General features: G+C 42.6%; 1 gene segment (V, D, J or C); it reads right to left on the reverse strand.

Annotated features, from left to right (window-relative positions):
* Positions 1-3,982: 3,982 nt before the first annotated feature.
* LOC140599271 (immunoglobulin heavy variable 3-23-like) lies at positions 3,983-21,028 on the reverse strand. The segment is given in 4 exon segments: positions 3,983-4,142; positions 17,308-17,372; positions 20,517-20,827; positions 20,929-21,028. Coding segments are annotated over 4 exon segments (582 nt in total).
* Positions 21,029-22,052: the final 1,024 nt, after the last annotated feature.

Genomic DNA, 22,052 nt, shown 5'->3' on the forward strand with positions numbered 1-22,052 from the left:
GTACTGCTCAGTTCCCTCTGCGGATTGCTTTTGACATGTCCCAAAGCCTTACCACGTTGAGATTTAATTTTCATTGATTAAATTTTTGCTTAAGTTCTTCTTTAATTTCTTCATTGAGCCATATCTTCTTCAATAAGATATTATTTTATCTACAATTACTTATTTGTTATACACGTTTTATTGAAGGTTCATTTCCAACATATAGCATAGCACCCAGGGCTCATCCCATCAAGTATCCCCCTCAAAGCCCATCAACCAGACACCCTATACCCCCTCCTACTTCCCCTCCCACTACTTCTTTTTCATACCCTAGAGTTAGGAGTCTCTCGTGTTTTGTCACCCTCTCTAATCTTTCCCACTCATTTTCCCTGATTTCCTCTATAATCCTTTACACATTTTTTATATTACCCAAATGAATGAATCCATATAATGTTTGTCCTCTGTTATTGACCTACTTCGCTCAGCATAATACCCTCCAGTTCTATTTACGTTGAAGCAAAAGGTGAGTATTCCTCCTCGCTGATGGCTGAGAAATATTCCATTGTATACATAGACCACATCTTCTTTATCCATTCATCAGTTGATGGACACTGAGGCCCCTACCACAGTTTGGCTATTGTGGAAGTTGCTGCTATAAACATCGGGGCGGATGATCCCTGGGTGGTGCAGCAGTTTGGCGCCTGCCTTTGGCCCAGGACGTGATCCTGGAGACCCGGGATCGAATCCCACATCGGGCTCTCAGTGCATGGAGCCTGCTTCTCTCTCTGCCTGTGTCTCTGCCTCTCTCTATCTCTCTCTGACTATCATAAACAAATAAAAAAAAATTTAAAAAAAACATCGGGGAGCACGTGGCCCAGTGTTTCACTGCATCTGTATCTCTGGGGCAAATCCCCAGCAATGCGATTGCTGGGTCTTATGGCAGATCTATTTTTAACTCTTTGAGAAACTCTACTCGGTTTTTCAGAGTGGCCACACCTGTTCACATTCCTACCAAGAGTGCAAGAAGGTTCTCCTTTCTCAACATCCTCTCCAACATTTGTTGTTTCCTGTCTTGTTGATTTTCACCATTCTCACTGGTGTGATGTGGTTTATAATTGTCGCTTAGGGCCCTTCCTTGTTCTATTGAGTTTGACTTCTGTTTTCATAGCATATTGGTCTAAAAATATGCATGGAGTGAATTCAACCATTCTGTACCACTTGACACAAGACTTATGACCTGTATATGATCAATTCTGCAGTATTTCCACGTACAATTGAGAACGTGTATTCTGCTTTATACAAAATGATCCATTTGTTACGAACGTCTGATCCCGTATGTCTATCAAACCCCTTGTTTCCTTGTTGAGCTTCTGCTTAGATGATTCTCACTGATGTTAGGGGGACATTGAAGTCCCCACTGTTAACATAATAATAGTAGCCATGAGTGTCATTAAAATTAGGGTTAATTGGTTTGTGCACTTGTCTTCTCCAACGTTAGCAGTAGGAAACTTAAGAAAAGATAGATCTTCTGTTGGATAATCCATGTTTCTTATATAGTATTCTTCTTCATCCTTTATTACAGTCTTTGTTTTATTTTACTTTTTACTATTATTTATTGGAGTTCAATTTGCCAACATATAGCCCAACACCCAGTGTTCATCCTGCCAAATGCACCCCTTGGTGCTCATCACCCAGTTACCCTCACACTCCGCCCACCTCCCCTTCCACTACCCATTGTTCATTTCCCAGAGTTAGGTGTCTGTCATGTTTTGTCACCCTCACTGATATTTTCACTTATTTTTTCTCCTTTCCCTTTATTTCCTTTCACTATTTTTAATATTCCCCAAATGAATGAGACCATATAATGTTTGTCCTTCTCTGATTGACTTATTTCACTCAGCACAATACCCTCCAGGTCCCTCCATGTCGAAGCAAATAGTGGGTATTTGTCGTTTCTAATTCCTGAGTAATATTCCTTTGTATCCATAAACCACATCTTTATCCATTCATCTTTTGTTTATAAGGCTACTTGTGACTCTAGAAAAAAAGCATAAAAGATTCAAGAGACTTCATGACTGCAGAATTTAGATCAGGCTGAAATTAAAAATGAATTAGATGAGATGCAATCCGAACTGGAGTTCCTAACAATGAGGGTTAATGTGGTGGAAGAAAGAATGAGCACATAGAACATAAGTTGATTTTAAGGAAGGAAGCTGAGGAGAAAAGAGAAAAACTATTAAAAGACCATGAGGAAAGGTTAAGGGAAATAAATAATACCCTCAGGTGGAAGATGATAAAGTTTTTATACACTTGTGTGTGTGTGGTGTGTGTGTCTGAGAAAGTGTATGTGTGTGTGTCCTTCAAGGGCCATATTCATATCATGCCCTGGTGGGAATCAGTCTGCCTCTCAGAATGTTCATTTTAATGAAGTGAAGGGACACTTGCAGCCCAAAGTTCACAGCAGCAAAGGCCACAATAGCAAAACTCTGGGAGGAGTCATGATGCCCTTCTACAGAGGAGTGATGAAGAAGAGGTAGAAGACGCCTCGGTGTCCACTGGCAGATGAATGCATAGAGAAGGTGTGGTCTATATATACAATGGAATATTGCACAACCATCAGATGTGATGGATGTCATAAAATAACATTTCCTTAAACATGGATGTAACTGGAGGCACTATATTGAGAGAAATAAATCAATCACCAAAATGCAATGATATGGCCTCACTCATATGTGAAATATAAGAAATATTGGAAAAGACCATAATTGAAGGATTGAACCTTAGTGGGGTAACACTACAGAGGAAGACAAATTTTGAGAGACACTTAACTGGGAAAAAATAAACTGAGGGTCACTAGAATGGAGGTGGTGGAGTATGGGATAACAGAGATGGGAGTTAAGGGGAGTGTATGATATGATGAGCACTGAGTGCATGGTAAATGTGGTAAATTCAATTTAATCAAAGAAAAAAAAATTGAGATTAGCCTGTGCCCCCTGCTGGAACATCCTACATGGACTGGGTGATTAAAAAACAGACACTCATTCCCACAGTTCTGGAGTCTGGAAAGACTGAGGTCCAGGTGCTGGTAGATGCGCTGTCTGGAGAGCATCCACGTCCTTGCCTATCCTTTGCCCGTCACCTCACATGGGTTCAGGGTGCAGGGAGCATTCCCAGTCCTTGTGTATAAAGGCTCTGATGCAATCATGAGGCTGCACCTCCTGACCTAAGTGCTCCCTTAAGGCCCCAGTTCCTCCCAAAATGCCATGGAGCAGGATCCTGTTCCCACCAATGACTCACAGCACACTCCCTGAGCCAGTGTCTTTCCCTGGCAAATTCCTGGGATTACGTGATGAGAGGCTGGCTTAGCTCTCATCAGACATGAAGTGGAAGGTGATAAAAGCTTATACTCTTGTGATGCTGTGTGTGTGTGACTGACCTCTGAGTCCACCTCCCTACCATTTCATGCTGGGAATCTTTCTCACTCTCTGGATGTTATTAACATTTTTATAGAATGTCTCTTTCTACTGTGTTGATTGAAGATTCCTCTATCCCATCATGTTCAGAGGGCATGTTAGCTTGGGGTCCTGTGATCCACAGGAAGAGCCACTAGGAATCATGAAAAGGTTCAGATGGTGTGAATAGAGTTATTTGTATTGGTTAATATTTCAGGTCAGGAACAGTTAAGTACAAGTGCAAGTGCTACACTTGAATTACTAAGTCTCTAAGAAAGAGACTGAAGAGGTAAACACATAACCAAGTGTTCATAGAGACACCCTGATGGAAACTGCTCCTTGGAGAGGAAGCCCAGAGCCTGACAGGAAACCTGCCCAGAACCTCCATCTGCACCTGCTCCTGGGCCTTCAAGACAGAAGTGGTGAGGGGTACGCACCCCTGGTGGGTCCGATCCCCTTCTACAAGGAGGCTTGTGTCTGGGCTCACAGTGTGGTCACCTCACAGTGTTCCTCGCACAGGAATAGAGTCGTGTCCTTGGCTCTCAGGCTGTTCATCTGCAGATACAGCGTGTTCTTGGCGTTTTCTCTGGAGATGTGAATCGGCCCTTCATAGGGTCGGCGTAGCTTGTGCTACTTCCATCACTGCTAATCCGTGCAACCCCCTGCAGCCCCTTCCCTGGAGCTTGGTGGATCCAATACATGTAGTAGCTACTGCATTTGAATCCAGAGGTCACACAGGAGAGTCTCAGGGACCCCCAGGCTTCACCAGGATTCCCCAAGTCTCCACCAGCTGCACCTCACCCTGGACTTCTGCAGACACAAGACATCCTGGTCAGGAAACTGTTCCACATCCCCTGTTTCTCACTCACCTCCACTCACAGCCTCAAGGTCCATTGATCTCCATGAGTTACCTTTTAAAATAGCAACAAGGAAAACCCAGCTGAGACTCCATGGTGGTATGTCTGTGTTCTGTCCTGGTCTCTTAATGGAGACCTGGAGATCCTGGGGCCTGGGCTGCTCTCCCAGCTGCAGGATCAGTGGAGTGAGGGCCCTATTTGCATGTCCTCTCACTATAGAGTCAACCCCATACTTAGACTCATTTCTTTACAAGTTATATACAAGCATTGCTTCACCATCCCAGATCACTTTCTTTAGGTGGGACGGTGGATTTTTGATGTTCTAATCCATCAACGTATTTATCTTTACATTTCTCTGTGCCTTTTGAAAGTCTTTCACTAATATAGGTATTTTTAAACAAAATTTTCTCTCCATAATGAAGTTTAATCATAAATATTTATTTTTGATACCAGTGTAAAGTGGATTGTTTTGTAAATTTTTTACAGAAAATTTGTTGTTACTGTGTAGAAATTAACTTTATTGTCTATGTTTATTTGATAACCTGTATTTTCCCTGAGCTCTTTACTTACTTCTACGTGTTTTTTTCCAAGGATTTTCCTCGTTTACTTTGTATATGCAAACACATTGTTTTTCTTCCTGTTGACTGATTTTAATATATTTTATTTTATTATTGCCTAATTTCTATGGTACTCTTCAATGGCATAGATGTTTTCCCTCTTCTCTGTCCAATTATTCGTTCAAATATTTTGTTTGAATATAGCAGATCGAGGAGAGCAAATGAATTTCGTTTTCATGTGGATGAGCTCACTAATATATGGCGTGACGTGGGAAATCAGGACAGGACAGGAAGTCTGTTCACGACTTCTGCCAATTCTGATTGGAGATACTGGTGGCTGTTGCATTTGATAATTCAGTGTAGATTTGATTTGAGCCTTTAGTCTGATAAGATATTTCCAAAAAACTTCTCTCATTCTGTATGTTGCCTTTTAATTACACTGAGTGATTCCTTTGCCGTGAAAATGCTCTTTCCTTGATGAAGTCCCCATAGTTCATTTTCCTTTTCTTTCCCTTGCCTCTGGAGACACGTCTAGAAGTGGTTGCAGCTGAGGTAGAAAAGGTGCTGCCTGTGTTCTCCTGAGGATTCTGATGGTTTCCTGACTCACATTTAGATCTTTCATCAACTTTCAGTCCATTGTTGTGAATGATGAAAGAAAGGTGCCCCCTTTCATTCTTCTGCTGTGGGTCTCCAGTATTCCCAACACCATTTGTTGAAGAGACCTCCTTTTTTCCCCATTGGATATTCTTTCCTGATTTGGCAAGACTTTTTTTTTAGAATATTCCATACTTTATTAGGAATCATGAAAATAATTACAAAATCATTAACATAAATCTTTTGGAAACTATTACTTTCCCTTTTACTTTAAAATTTATTGATTCAACACATCTTTCACAGCACTTAATCCTTTATGGACATATTATCACGACACTTCACCCTTGACCAAGGTCTTAATGATAAGCATGTGAACATAATGAATACAAGATGGGAATATGGTACTATTGCTGGGAGATGTAAAAAATTATATAGGAGCACAAAGTTTAGGACAAGAGTCAGAAAAAGTCAAGAGCATCAACAAAGCAATAGTGTTTTAATTTTTTCATTAACTCAACAAATACCTTAAGTGCCTTTGATATTTGGAACTTAGGCTACTGGACTGAACAAGACAATGTCCTTGCCCTCATGGAGCTTACGTTTTAGTGAAGAAGTGTGGTAGGTAGAATAATGTCTTCCCAAGGATGTCCTGTATACTAATCCCCATAACCTGTGAATATGTTATATTACATGGCAAAGGGAAATTAAAGTAGCAGAAGAAATTAAGGTTGATAACCAGCTAACCTTAAAGTAGGGAGATTATTTTGTGTTCTCTAGTTAGGCCCAGTATAAGAGTCCTTAAAAGTACAAACAGGAGACAGAAGGGTCAATGTCAGACTAATGTGATATGAGAAAAGTCTCAACTGGCCACTGCTGGTTTTGAAGACAGAAGGGGGTCACATGTCAAGGATTGCATTCAGCCTCTAGAAACTGGAAGAAGCAGGAAAACAAGCTTTCCTAGAACTGCTCTACAACACCTTGATTTTAGCCTAGTGAGATCCATCTTGGGCTTCTTGACCTCAAAAACTGTAAAATAACAAGTGCGTGTTATTTTAAGCCTCTTAAGTTTGTGATAAGTTGTTACAGCAGCAATGAAAACTAATGTAGAGAAAAGGAAAATAAGGAGGTAACTAAGATAATTACAGATTCGATGCCTTGAAGGAAATAAACAAGATGTGAGGAATAAAGGATGGAACATGTTTGATTAGGTGGTTACAGAAGGTTTTGTTGAAGCCAGGACATTGGAGGAGAGATATGGGGGAAATAAAGAACCAGGCCTGAAAAGAACTAGGAATAGCACTCTAGGCAGAGAGAAAGACAAGTGCAAGGGCTTGTCACCTGCAAAGAATGAAAAGAATATTCAGTGAGGATGTGGAAGAGTAGTGTGAAGACCCAAGCATGTGAGCCCTTGCAGGCCATGATAAAACACTGGAAAATCATTGGCAAGACTTTTTGACCACAGATTTCATTTTCAATTTCTGAGTTCTCAATCTTTTCTATTTTTCTATATGCCCGTGTTTGTGCCAGTGCCATACTGTCCTGATGATCACAACCTTGTAATTTACCTTGCCAGCCAGAATCCGGATGTCTCCAGCTTTGATTTACTTTTTCAGGATTGCTTTCACTATTTGAGGTATTTTTGGTTCCCTAAAATTTTTCAGATTATTTGCTCTAGCTCTATGAAAAATGCTGGTGATATTTTTATACAGTTGGCTTTGAATGTGTAATTTGCTTTTGGTAGCATAATGTTTCAATATTTTTTCTTCTAATCTATGAGAATAAATATTATCTATCTACTTCTCTCTTCCTTCCTGTCTTTCACAAGTGTTCTGTAATGATTAGAGTATACATCCATCCCTCTTTCATTAGGATTTTATCTCCGGGATGCAAGGCTGGTTCAACACTCATAAAGCAATCAGTGTGATAGATGATATCAACAAGAGAAAAAACAAGTACCACAGGATCCTCTCAATGGATGTAGAGAAATCATTTGACAAATACAGCATCCATTTCTGATCAAAATTCTTCAGAGTGTAGGATAGAGGGAACATTCTTCAGCATCTTAAAAGCCATCTATGAAAAGCCCACAGCAAATGACATTCTCAATGGGGAAACACTGGGAGCCTTTCTGCTAAAATAAGAACATGAGGCGCAGCCCCGATGGCTCAGCAGTTATGCACCACCTTCAGCCTTGGCCCTGAACCTGGAGACCCGGTATCTAGTCCCACTTTGGGCTCCCTGTATGGAGCCTGATTCTGCCTCTGCCTATGTCTCTGCCTCTCTCTCTCTCTCTCTATGTCATGTATAAATAAATAAAATCTTTAAAAAAAAGAGGAGAAACACGAAAGGGATTTCCACTCAAACCACTGCTATTCAACATAGTACTAGAAGTCTTAGCCTCAGCAATCAGACAAAAAAAAAAGAAATAAACGGCATTCAAATTCGCAGAGAAGAAGTCAAACTCTCTGGCTTCACAGTCAACATGACACTCTTCATAGAAAACCCAAAAGACTCCACCCCAAGATTGCTAGAACTCTTACAGCAATTCGGCAGTGTGGCAGGATACAACATCAATACCCAGAAATCAGTGGCATGTATATACATTAACAAGGGGACTATAGAAATAGAAATTAAGTTGTCAATCTCATTTATAATTGCACCCAAAAGCATAAGACACCTAGGAATAAACCTACCCAAAGAGGTAAAGGATCTGCACCCTAAAACTACAGAACACTTCTGAAAGAAATTGAGGAAGAGGGATCCCTGGGTGGCGCAGCGGTTTAGCGCCTGCCTTTGGCCCGGGGCGCGATCCTGGAGACCCCGGATCGAATCCCACATCGGGTTCCCAGTGCATGGAGCCTGCTTCTCCCTCTGCCTGTGTCTCTGCCTCTCTCTCTGTGACTATAATACATAAATAAATAAAAATTAAAAAAAAAAAAAAGAAATTGAGGAAGACACAAAGAGGTGGAAAAATGTTCCCTGCTCAGTTACAAATTAATTCTAATACTTTTTAGTTAAGAATTTAAATATTTATCATGAAATCTACAATCATAAATGTAAATAATTAAAAATATTTTTCTTCAAAATATTCGTTTTCCAGCTGGTATTTAATGGATATTTAATGTTATAAATTTTTTACGACTTAAAACCTAATTATATGAACGTATACTATGAGTAAAAATATCATGACTTTTCTAAATGCAGACCTACAAACCCACAATGTATTCTTAAGCTAAGAAGAAAGACAATTGGGATCCCTGGGTGGCGCAGCAGTTTAGCGCCTGCCTTTGGCCCAGGGCGTGATCCTGGAGACCCGGGATCGAATCCCACGTCAGGCTCCCGGGGCATGGAGCCTGCTTCTCCCTCTGCCTGTCTCTCTCTCTCTCTCTCTCTCTCTCTCTCTCTCTCTCTCTGTCTCTCTCTCTCTCTGTGAGTATCATAAATAAATAAAAAAAATAAAAAAAAAAGAAGAAAGACAATTCACATTCTACATCTCTTCCTGGGTGTTATCCTGTCCTTGTGATTCCTAAATGGCCCCAGTCGATGAATATCTCTGGTGACCAGAGCTCCACCTATATCCTCAGTGCTTCCAATGACCTGAGTGCCTCCCAGTGAACTGAGCTCCCTCTGGTGACCTAAATATCTGCTGATGACCTCAACACACCTGCAGCCCATCCCTTACCCTGTTCCTGCAGGGACGTGTGTTTAGACTCACACTGACAGCCCCTCCCCATATCTCCTGCACAGTAAGACATGGCTTCCTCTTTGGTGGGACCTGAGCTCAGCTACAGGGGCACTGGTACTGGTACTGGACTCTGAAGATGGACATGTGGCTCCTGGGGGGACAGGCTGTTGCCTATGTTATAACTATAATTATGAACCAATTCACTGCACCCACTCTCCTGGGGTTGGTGGATGCATTGCTACCAAAATCACTGTTTCATATGGAGACTCCACAGGCAGTTGTTTTGAGGTGTGGGGTCTGTGAACCCCTCCCCGGTCCTGGGTCTGACTCTTGCAGCATCAGCTGGGACAGGAGTGTCAGGACAAGGAGACTCAGGTCTTCTCAGTCATGAACAATCACAACAATCCTCACAGTCCCAATCTGACATCTGAGACCCTAAACTTGAGGAGCTCTCACCAGACACAGAGAAGGCCCTATAAACTCATCTTCCTCCAGAACACAGCTCTGCCTTCCCCAGACACCCCTGCCTTGAGGAGACAGCAGTGAGCTCATACTGCCTGAGAGTGGATTTTATCCATTTGTTGAGGAAAAAATTGGGCAGGTTTGGGAGGAAGCCTGCCCTATAAGTGGACAGCCACTGATTCAGGGTCCCCGGGACCTCCCAGGAAGACCGATGGGCATCTCCTCATTGAACCCACAAGGCATGTTGTTTGCTGTTAGACAAGCACGTGGTCTAGAAGTTGTATTGGAATCAGGTCAAAAAATGTCCACAACATTTAGAGCATAAGAATCTGTGTTGGACAAATGAGTGGATCACAATTTATTTTTTTTCACAATTTAATTAAGCCTAATGTATCTTTTAAAAAGGAATTTAAGAGGATCCACATTGGTGCAGAGAAATTTACCAATCTAGTCGTATATACAGTCAAATGTAACATTTATCCCAGACATAATTGAATGAAGAAATTTTATATTGGTAACTAACCTGCTGTAAATATAACGATACATAAATTTACTGGTTCCAAAGATCACATTTCTTTCATTTTCCACATGGATATACTTGACCATTTGTGAACTGCTACCTGCACAGCATAGACCACCTGAAGACATTGATCCTGATGGTCAGTACTGATGGGCTTTGTCTGCCTGGACACAGGTGTCTGCATTCCCTGGATGTGGTATCCACATCCTTGAGGGCACAGACAACAAGACAGGGCACCTAATCTGTGATCTGCAGGTACGATTCCTATGGGGGGAGGCTGCCTCACTTCTCCTGAGACGTGTACCTGACACAGGGGCCTGTTAACTTAGGGAGCAGGGACGTACTTTACAGAACCTGGACTATGTTCCTCTGATGCAGCACAGAGATCATAACTATCTCAGGTGTGGACTTAGTGAACAACAAATAGTGACCATGAAGGAAATGGAGCATCAGTCCTGGGGCTGACTATGATCTAATCATTAGGGGCCTAAGAAGAGATTGCAGGAATTCAGTTCAGATTCCTGACAGGCTCATGGCAATAGGATAAAGGCTGAGCTAGATGAAGAGACCTCAAATAGACTTGAGATGAATATATGAGAGATTTATGATAGACACTTAGATATATTTTAAATATTTTATTTATTTATTCATGATAGTGGCAGAGACAAAGGCAGAGGGTGAAGCTGGCCCCATGCAGGGAGCCCGATCTGGGACTCGATCTCTGGACTCTAGGATCACACCCTGAGTAGAAGGCAGGCACTAAACTCCTGAGCCACCCGGGCATCTCTCTACTTTGATAAAAAATAGTGAAAGGGATTTTAGTGGAATGGAGAGAAAATGAGTGGGAAATATCAGTGAGGGTGATAGAGCATGAGAAACTCCTAAATCTGGGAAAAGAACAAGGGGTGGTGGAAAGGGAGGTAGGCGGGGTTGGGGTAACTGACTGGATGATGGACACTGAGGAGGGCACTTGATGGGATGAGCACAATAATGCCACTTATATAACTCAGAATGGATACAGTAGCATGTCCATAACAATAAATATAAGTGAGGATATCGAGAAAGTGCAACTGTCTTCCATTTTGGTGGGGATGCAGGCTTGTTCAGCCACTCCAGAAAACTGAATGGTATGTCCTAAAAAAGTGAGCCACCCCAGGACCCAGCCATTGCACCACAGGGTATTTACCCCAAAGACACAGATGTAGTTAAACGAATGGACACCTGCACCCCAATGTTCACAGCAGCAATGTCCACAACAGCCAAATTCTGGGAGGCGTCATGATGTGCTGGTAGAGAAGAGTGGATAAAGAAATCATGGAAGGAGCCTCGGTGTCCATCGACAGATGAATGGATAAAGAAGATGTGGTTTACATATACAATGGAATATTACACCTCCATCAGAAATGAAGTATAACATGAAATTACATTTCCTTAACATGGTTGGACCTGGAGGTATCCTATTGAGAGAAATAAATCAATCACACAAAGACAATTATATAGTCTCACTCATATGTGGAATATAAGAAATACTGAAAGAGACCATAAGGGAAGGAGTGAAACTTAGTGGGGTAATAACAGAGAGGAAGCCAAGTCATGAGAGACACTATACTCTGGGGGGGGGGGGGAAACTAAGGGTCACTGGAAGGGAAAGGGTGTGGGATGGGGTAACTCGGTGAAGGGAGTTAAGGACGGCACATGATGTGATGAGCACTGAGTGTATAGTAAATGCTGGTAAATTTAATTTAAACAAAGAAAAAATTGAGTTTAGCCTGTATGACGTGCTGGAACATCGTACATGGACTGGGCGGATCAAACAACAGAGACTCATTCTCACAGCTCTGGAATCTGGGACATCTAAGGTCCAAGTGCAGGCAGATGTGTCTGGAGAGCACCCACGTCCTACCCAGTCCTTTCCGAGTCACCTCATGGGGCCAGGGTGCAGGGAGCTTCCCCAGTCCTGGTGTATAAGGACCTTGATCCCATCATGAGTCTGCACTTCCTGACCTAAGTGCTCCCCTAAGGCCCCACCACCTCCACCCATCTCATGGATTTAGGTTCCAACATGAGGATCGTAGGAGTCACACAGAGTGAGCTGATGTCAGCACCTGAATAATCTATGAGTCATACTTTGCAGGTGGAAGGTCCTTGAATCCCGGTCCTTACCCCTAGGATCTTAATGGATCCAGTAGAAGCTTCTGGACTCTGAGCACATTGTGTACACATGACCTTAAGAACCAGCTGGTGACCCTGGGGAGAGGACAGCTACCATCTGAGACCTGGTAGGATCTTGGCCTATTTGTATTATCATTTTATGTTTTGTGCTGCTTCCATATATTATTCCTCTCCTTTTCGTGGGATTCACATATTTGTCTACTGAGAATGTAAATGTGTCTCTTTTGTCCTTCCACTTTGATACTTGTTTAGTGAAATTATTCCCCACACCATGTCCATTCTTTATTGCCTGCTAGCTCACTGACGCTCCTTCCTCGTTATTCTCCTCCACAAATAGGATAAGAAATCAAACAATAACCCAGGAGTTCCCTCTTTTGATACAGTTGGGACACTGACTCAACACAAGCCCCTCCTGGAGCAGGACTCCATCCCCACCACTGACCCACAACACACACTTTGAACCAGTGTCCTTCCCTGGCACCATCCAGGGATTTATAATGTAATGAGAGGCCTGCCTGGCTCCCAACGGACATGACGATGAGGCTGATAAAAATTTATACTCTCATGAGTGTGTGTGTGTGTGTGTGTGTGTGTGTGTGTGTGAGTGACTTACGAGTCCACATCCCTACCATGTGATGCTGGGAATCTCTCGCACTCTCAGGCTGTTATTAACCTTTTTGTAGAATGTCTCTATTCACTTGTGTTGATTGGAAATTCCACTATACCGTGATATTCAATACAGCATGTTAGCTTGGGGTCCTGTGATACACAGAGTGCCACTGGGTCTCATAAAAAAGTTCAGATAACACGAATGGAGGTATCTGTAATTGATTAATATTTCGGGTCAGGAAAAGTTAAGTACAAGTAATTGCAGTGCTATACTTGAATTTCTAAGTCTCTTAAGAAAGAGACTGAATAGGTAAACACATAATCAAGTGTTCAGAGAGGCTTCCTAGGGAAACTGCTCATGGGAGAGGAAGCCCAGGCCCTGACAGGAAACCTGCCCAGAATCTCCATCTGCACCTGCTCCTGGGCCTTCAAGACAGAAGTGGTGAGGAGTTTGCACCCCCTGGTGGCCTGATCCCCTTCTACAGGGTGGTTTGTGTCTGGGCTCACACGTAGGTCAACTCACTGTGTCTGCACAGTAATACACGGCCATGTCCTCGGCTCTCAGGCTGTTCATCTGCAGATAGAGCGTGTTCTTGGCATTGTCTCTGGAGATGGTGAATCGGCCCTTCACAGCATCTGCGTAGTATGTGCTACTTCCACTACTGCTAATTTCTGCGACCCACTGCAGCCCCTTCCCAGGAGCCTGGCAGACACAGCTCATGCTGTAGCTACTGAAGCTGAATCCAGAGGCCACACAGGACAGTCGCAGGGACCCCCAAGGCTTCACCAGGTCTCTGCTAGACTCAACCAGCTGCACCTCACCCTGGACACGTGCAGACACAACACATCCTGGTCAGGAAACGGTCCCACATCCCCTGTTTCTCTCACCTCCACTTACAGACTCATGGTCTCTTGTTCTCCCTGAATTATCTTTTAAAATAGCGATAAGGAAAACCCAGCAGAGCACAGACTCCAGACTCCATGGTGGTTTGTCTTTATTGTGTCGTGAGCACTGAATGGGTCACCTGGGTATCCTGGGGCTTCTCTCCCAGCTGCAGGGTCCGGGATGGGCTGGTTTAATCAGTGGAGTTCCCTATTTGCATGTCGTTAACTATATAATTAACTCCAGACTTAGGTTGAATTCTTTACATGTTATATACAACGATTACTTCACCACCGTAGATCACTTTCTATAGGGGGGACAGAGTATTTATGATGATCTAACCCATCAATGTATTTATCTTTGCCTTTCTGTGCCTTTTTAAGACTTTCATTAATATTGGTCATTTCTAAATGGGATTTTCTCTCCCTAATGAGGTATAATCATAAATATTTATTTTTGATAGCAGTGTAAAGGGAATTGTTTTGTAAATCTTATACCAAAAATTTCTTGTTAGTGTGTAGAAATTAGCTTTATTGTATAAATTGATTTTACGTCCTGAATTTTCCCTGAGCTCCTTAGTTATTTCTAAGTGTTTTTGTAAGGCTTGTTCTCATTCATTATTTATATGACAATGTCATGTAGAAGCAAATTATTTTTTTTTGTTGACTGATATTAATATCTTTTATTTTATTATTGCCTAATTTCTATGGTAATCTCCAAGTAAGGGGCATAAACGTTTTCCCTCTTTTCTGTCAGATTATTTGTTCTAATATTTTGATGGATATACAGCAGTTCTAGGTGAGCAAATGAAATTCATTTTGCATGTGGATGAGATCCCTAATATATGGTGTGATGTGGGATCTCAGGTTAGGACAAGAAGTCTGTTCACAACTACTGCCCAATTCTGATTGGAGATACTGGTGGCTGTTGAGTTTGATAAGCCCCTTGTATGTTTTGGATTCCAGCCCTTAAATAGATAAGACATTTCCAACTATCTTCTCCCATTCTGTAGGTTGACTTTTAGTTACTTTGAGTGATTCCTTTGCTGTGAAAATGCTCTTTCCTTTTTTTTTTTTTTAATTTATTTATGATAGGCACACAGTGAGAGAGAGAGGCAGAGACACAGGCAGAGGGAGAAGCAGGCTCCATGCACCGGGAGCCCGATGTGGGATTCGATCCCGGGTCTCCAGGATCGCGCCCTGGGCCAAAGGCAGGCGCCAAACCGCTGCGCCACCCAGGGATCCCGAAAATGCTCTTTCCTTGATGATGTCGCCATGGTTCATTTTCCTTTTCATTCCCTTGCCTCTGCAGACACCTCTAGAAGTGATTGCAGCTGAGGTATAAAAGGTTATGCTTGTGTTCTCCTGAGAAATCTGATGGATTCCCAACCCACATTTAATTCTTTCATCAACTTTGAGTCCATTGTTATGAATGATGTCAGAAAAGGGTCCCCTTTCATTCTTCTGCATGTGGGTCTCCAGTATTCCCAACACTATTTGCTGAAGATACTTTCTTTTTTCCATTGGATATTCTGTCCTGCTTTGTCAGGATTTTTTGACCACAGATTTTAGGGTCCATTTCTGGGTTCTCAAACTTTTCTATTTACACATCTGTATTTGTGCCAGTGCCATAGTGTCCTGATGATCACAATGCTGTAATATACTTTGACAATCAGAATCAGGATTTCGTAAGCTTGGCTTTACTTTCTCAGGATTGCTGCTGCTCTTTGAGGTCTTTGTGGTTCCCTAAATATTTTCTGATTATTCTAAATCTGTGAACAGTGCTGTTGATATTTTTATACAGATGTGCTTGTTGGCCAACTGTAGGTTTGTTCGGGAAAATGTCTGTTAATGTTTTCTCCCCATTTCTTGACTGGATTCCTTGTTTCTTGGGTGATGAGTTTTAATAAGTTCTTTATACATGTTGGATACAAGCCTTTTGTCTGATATGTCATTTGGTAATATCTTCTCCCTTCTGTAGCTTGTGATTCAGTTTTGTTGAGAGTTTCCTTTATTCTTCAGAACATTTTTATCTTGATGGTGCTCCCAGAATTCATTTTTGCTTTTGTTTCCCTTGCCATAATGGGGAATATAATGTTGTGATTCTCCCATGGGGACTGGGACAGAGAAATTCATCCATGGGGTTCACATTACTTCTTTACCCCAAACACCTTGTCACATTTCAAAAAAGGAGATAGTCCAAGCTCATTGATGACACATCCGCAGTCCAGAATCTGAAGCCTGACACCTCCAAAGTCTTCCCAGATGATGTCTCAAGGGACATCCTCTCCTTCTACCCATATAGAGATTGCAAATATTGCCCCTACAGAAAGTAACACATATTTTCTTCATGCAAATTGTTTAACCTGTATCATCCCTTCAGTGTAGCTGTTGCTCCCAACCTTCCTAGAGAGAATGGCGTGCACACAAGAGCATTATCTTTGTCCCAAACGCCTGACTCATTGGTGTGAGGAAGTCAGGAAAATCCTTGTCCCTGTAACCTCCTCAGCCCTCCCCCCCGGTTACCTCACACCAGATTTTCTGACATTCCCAGGATGTGGGTTCTCACAATGTGTCCTACACAATAATACATTCCCTAATCCCCATTTGACAAATCATCCATACCCCACTTACCTCCCATGTGATAAACATCAGCTTGTACTCTATAATGAAGGGGCTATTACTAGATCTAGGTATTGACTTTATTCCCCTTTGCTCATTCTTTCTTTCTTAAACTCAATATATGACTGAAATCATACAACGATTGTCTTACTTTGACTGACTCACTTCACTTAGCATTATACTTGCTACCTCCATGCCCATCGTTCCAAATGGATTAGATTTCATTCCATGTATCGATAGTTTCAATAGTTTGGCTAATGTGCATAATGGTGCTGTAAAAAACCAGGTGCATGTATCCCTTTGAATTTGTATTTTTGTATTATTTTTATTTTATTTTTTAAAAGACCTCGTTTATTTATACCTGAGAAAAACAGACACACACAGAGGCAGAGACATATGCAGAGGGAGCAGCAGGCTCCATGCATGGAGCCCAATTTGGGACTCGATCCCTGGACTCTGAGATTAAGCCATGAGCCAAGGCAGATGCTCAACTACTGAGGCACCAAGGTGTCTCAGAATTTTTTCCTCTTAGTGATTTTATGTATTTATTCATGGAAAACTGAACAAGGCAGTGACAAAGAGTGAGAAACAGGCTCCTCCCAGGTATCCAATATGAGACAGAATCCTCAGATTGGGAACATGACCTGGGCTGAAGGCATGTGCTCAACTGCTGAGCCACCCAGGCATCTTAGTGCTTTTATATTCTTAGAGTAAATGACCAGTAGTGCATTTGCTGGATCATAGGGTTGGTCTACTATTACTTATTTGATGTCACACCATATGGTTTTCCAGAGCAGCTGCACCCTTGCCCACCCACATCTCCTAACCTGAGAATTCAGTAGGGCCTCAGTTCTAGTGCACGTGGTATCAGGGCTCATTTCACAAGCAGAGCAGAGCACAACCCGTTAAAACTCACCACATGATGGCCAGAGACCACACACTGCCCACTGCAGGCAAGAAGGGCCTGTGTAGACGCCTGGCCTGAAGGGAATAGCAGCCAAAACAGGACACCGTAGCGCATTCACCACACACCACAGACACTCTCTGAACGCAGACCCAGCACCTTATGTGACCTCTTTATTATAAAGCTGTCATTCTGGAGCAGGATATAGAACTGGCTTTTGTACATACAGAGGAATATAGAGACTTAGGGAAAATGCCAAGGTTACAGAATTCAATTCCAGTTTCCTGCTCTGATCCACCTCCAATTTTGGGTTTCTCATGTCAGTCCTTTTAACCCTGCCAAATGAGACAGGACTTCTGTTCTGCCCCCTGTTCCAGCATTTTCCATCCCTGAAGGGATCATGTGCATTTGAGAGACTGCCAGATGCCCACATCATCTATAGAGTATCTACCTCAATAGAATGAAGACACAGAATTGTGATAATAATATCCCTGCAATTCTTGTCCTTGTGAAGGATGCCCGACCTCTTGCCCAAAGCCCGTGTCACATGTTGAGAGGTGCTTTCCTCTCTATGTCACTCATTCGGGACAATATGTGCATGGATCACACATGTCACCATTACTTACTGCAAAATAATATAATACTTGTACAACATACACTCAAGCAGCAACAGAATCCACAGGACTGAGATAAGAGTTGGGAGGGAAATTAATTTAGATGATTTTGAAATAAAATTCCAGAATCCCCTTTTGATCTTCAGCATATAAACTGGAGGGAATTATCCACATGGTCCTTGCTATAATAGCATTGGGAGGGAGGATTTAAGATCTTGGATCAAGGTCCTTGAGCTTGTCTCATAAATGGAACATGATAGGTAGTTATGCAATAGTCTGATTTCTGATGAAATCACTCAGAGGTCTGGGAGAACAAAAACTGCAAGTTGACATGTAGAAAATCGACCACCTTTTGGATGTAGGAGGTGTGGATGTTGTGATGGGGACATATAGCTGTAGCGATGATGACAGGAGGGAGGCTGATCCAGAATATTCTGCATAGTACCATGAGCAGCAGAGAGGAAAATCTGAATCTTTTAATGTCCGCTTCCATGGGGATATGCTGCCTTGAAGGTGCACAGGTGGTAAAGAGGATGGAATCCCAGGATTCTAATGGGTCTAACAAACCCCAGGGTTCTAGGGAGAATGGGTGGCACAAACGTGATGCACAGCAACTAAGGACAGCATGTCATAAAATATAAGCACAGCATGGACGGTGACTGAGGACAGTGAGTCCAGGTGTGGATTTCCTGCTGTATTTTGTCATTACCTGAGTGTTTTCGTGGGACTAGATTGTAAAGGACAAATAAGAGGTAAGACCCTGTTTAAGTGTTTCTGGGTGAGGTCACCACATTCCCAGACTCTGTGGATTAAAGAAGAGACACTCATTCTCACGGCTCTGGAGTATGGGATGTCTGAGGTCCAGGTACAGCCAGATGGGGTATCTGGAGAGTGCCCATGTCCTAGCCCATCCTTTCCCTGGCACCTCATATGGGGCCCAGAGGCAGGGAGCTTTCCTAGTCCTGGTGTATAAGGTCCCTGATCCCATCATGAAGCTGCACCTCCAGACCTAAGTGCTCCCCTACGGCCCCCGCTCATCCTCCCAACACATGGACATTAGGTTCCAAAACAGGGATGTAGAGGTCACACAGATTGAGCTGATATCAGCACCTGAAGGATCCATGAGTTATCCGCTGCAGGTGGAAAGTCCTCCTCCACCTTTGTTCTCTCAGTTTTCATAATAGTTTAGTTTAATTTGTCATCATACCATATCTTTGAGTGTCACCTGCTGACACCTGTGATCACCAGTCCTGCCTCTTCTCTTCCTGCCCCACCCATGGAAAATCCATCAGGAACCATTGAATTCCCTCCTTTGATGCAGATGGGACACTGACTCCACACAAGCCCCTCCTGGAGCAGGACCTCATCCCTACAACTGTCCCACAACACACACCATGATCCAGTGTCCTTCCAAAATCCAAGCACTTATGACGTGCTGAGAGGACTGCCCTGCTCTTAATAGACACCAGGATGAAGGTGATAAAGGTTTGTACTCTCGTGTCTGTGTGTGGAGGCGGGAGGAGGCTCTTCAGACTACACATCCTCACCACGTACTTCTTGGGTCCCTTGCTTTCCCAGATTCACACTGATATTGATTCTGTAAGAGTGGTTCAAGACTGAAGTCACACCTGCACTCAGTCTTCTCTCCACTTGATTTTTGAGCCCTTTGTAGTGTCATGACCAGCATGAACATTATGTTGTTTCTAAAATCCTTGTATATTAGAAACAAGGAATACCCACCCTTTGCAATAACGTGGATGGAACTGGAGGGTATTATGCTGAGTGAAGTAAGCCAATGGGAAAATGACAAACAAATGGTCGCATTTATTCAGGGAATATAAATAATCGAGAAAGGGGAAAAAAGGAGAAAGGAAGGAAAATGAGCGGGAAATGTCAGGGAAGGATACAGAACATGAGAGAATCCCGACTCTGGGAAATGAACAAGGGGTAGTGGAAGGGGAGGTCGGCGGAGGGTTGGGTGACTGGGTGAGGGACAGTAAGGGGGGCAATTGGTTGGATAAGCACTGGGTGTTATGGTATATGTTGGCAAATTGAAATCCAATAAAAAATATAAAAAATGCAATAAAATAAAATCATTGCACAGTGAGCTGGGTGGTTGTTTCATGTTCCATGTATAGAGCTGGGACTCTTATAAAAGAGAAGCTGTGGTAAATGGAGATATGGGTAATAAACTGGTATTTACAAACAGTATTAAGAAATTTTAAGCAGATATGTCCTTGAGCATATAAGAAGAGTTGTTGACTAAAACCAACCAAATTTCCAAATCAGAAACTGAATAAGGATTAAGCAAAGAGGGAGACACTCTCATTTTTGGAATTGGAATATTTCTCTCTCTATGACAACAAAATGTGTAAGTTAGAGACTGAATATGTAAGCACAGAATCCTGTGCCCAGAGAGACTCCCTGGGGGAAACTGCTCCTTGGAGAGGAAGCCCCAGACCCTGACAGGAAACCTGCCCAGAACCTCCATCTGCACCTGCTCCTGGGCCTTCAAGACAGAAGTGGTGAGGAGTGTGCACACCCTGGTGGTCCCGATCCCCTTCTATAAGGAGGTTTGTGTCTGGGCTCATACTGAGGTCGACTCACTGTGTCCTTCGCACAGTAATACACGGCCGTGTCCTCAGCTCTCAGGCTGTTCATCTGCAGATACAGCGTGTTCTTGGCGTTGTCTCTGGAGATGGTGAATCGGCCCTTCACAGCGTCTGTGTAGTATGTGCTGCTTCCACTACTGCTAATACCTGCGACCCACTGCAGCCCCTTCCTAGGAGCCTGGCGGACCCAGCTCATGCTGTAGCTACTGAAGCTGAATCCAGAGGCCACACAGGAGAGTCTCATGGACCCCCCAGGCTTCCCCAGGTCTCCACCAGACTCCACCAGCTGCACCTCACCCTGGACACCTGCAGACAGAAGACATCCTGGTCAGGAAACTGTCCCACATCCTGTTTCTCTCACTCACCTCCACTCACAGACTCAGGGTATCTGGTTCTCCATGAATTACCTTTTAAAATAGCGACAAGGAAAACCCAGCAGAGCACAGACTCCATGGTGGTTTGTCTGTGTTGTGTCCTGAGCACTCAACGGGGTCACCTGGAGACCCTGGGCCTGGAGCTCCTCTCCGAGCTGCAGGGTCGGGGATGGGCTTGTTTAATCAGTGGAGGGAGGGCCCTATTTGCATGTCCCCTGACTATATAGTCACCTGCCAAGTTAGATTCCTTTCTTAATAAGTTATATACAAAGATTGCTTCACAACCCCAGATCAGTTTCTTTTGGGTTCACAGGGGATTTATGATATTCTAATCCATCAACGTATTTATCTTTGCATTTATGTTCCTTTTTAAAAGTCTTTCATTAGAAAAGGTCATTTTTAAACAGTATTTTCTCTGCTTAATGACGTTTAATTATAAATATTTAATTTTGGTACCAGTGTAAAGGAGATTGTTTTGTAAATTTTATACAGAAAATTTGTTGGTAGTGTGTAGGATTTAACTTTATTGTCTATATTGATTTTATATCCTGAGTTTTCTTTGAGCTCATTAGTTACTTGTAATTGGTTTTTGAAATAATTTTCCTCATTGACAATGTATATGCAAACAAATTATTTAACTTCCTGTTGACTGATTTTAATATCTTTTATTTTATTATTGCCTAATTTCAAGGGTAATCTGAGATTTAGGTGCATAAATATTTTCCCTGTTATTTGTCAGATTCTTTAATATTTTGTCTGATATATAGCAGATCTAGGAGAGCAAATGAATTTCCTTTTGCATGTGGATCAGCTCCCTAATATATGGTGTGGTGCGGGACCTCACTCAGGACAGGAAGTCTGTTCACAACTTCTGCCCAATTCTGATTGGAGATATATATGTTTGGTGTGTGTTGAGATTGATAAGTTCATTTTAGATTTGAATTCGAGCCTTTAATCTGATAAGACATTTCCAAATATCTTCTCGCATTCTCTAGGTTGCCTTTTAGTTACTTTGACTGATTTCCTTCCTGTGAAAATGCTCTTTCCTTGATGAAGTTGCCATAGTTCATTTTCCTTTGTTTTCCCTTGCCTCTGGAGACACATTTAATAGTGGTTGCAGCTGAGGTAGAAAAGGTGCTGCCTGTGTTCTCCTGAGG

This window comes from Vulpes vulpes, chromosome 6 (assembly GCF_048418805.1).
Source record: "Vulpes vulpes isolate BD-2025 chromosome 6, VulVul3, whole genome shotgun sequence".
In the NCBI taxonomy this organism is placed as follows: Eukaryota; Metazoa; Chordata; class Mammalia; order Carnivora; family Canidae; genus Vulpes; species Vulpes vulpes.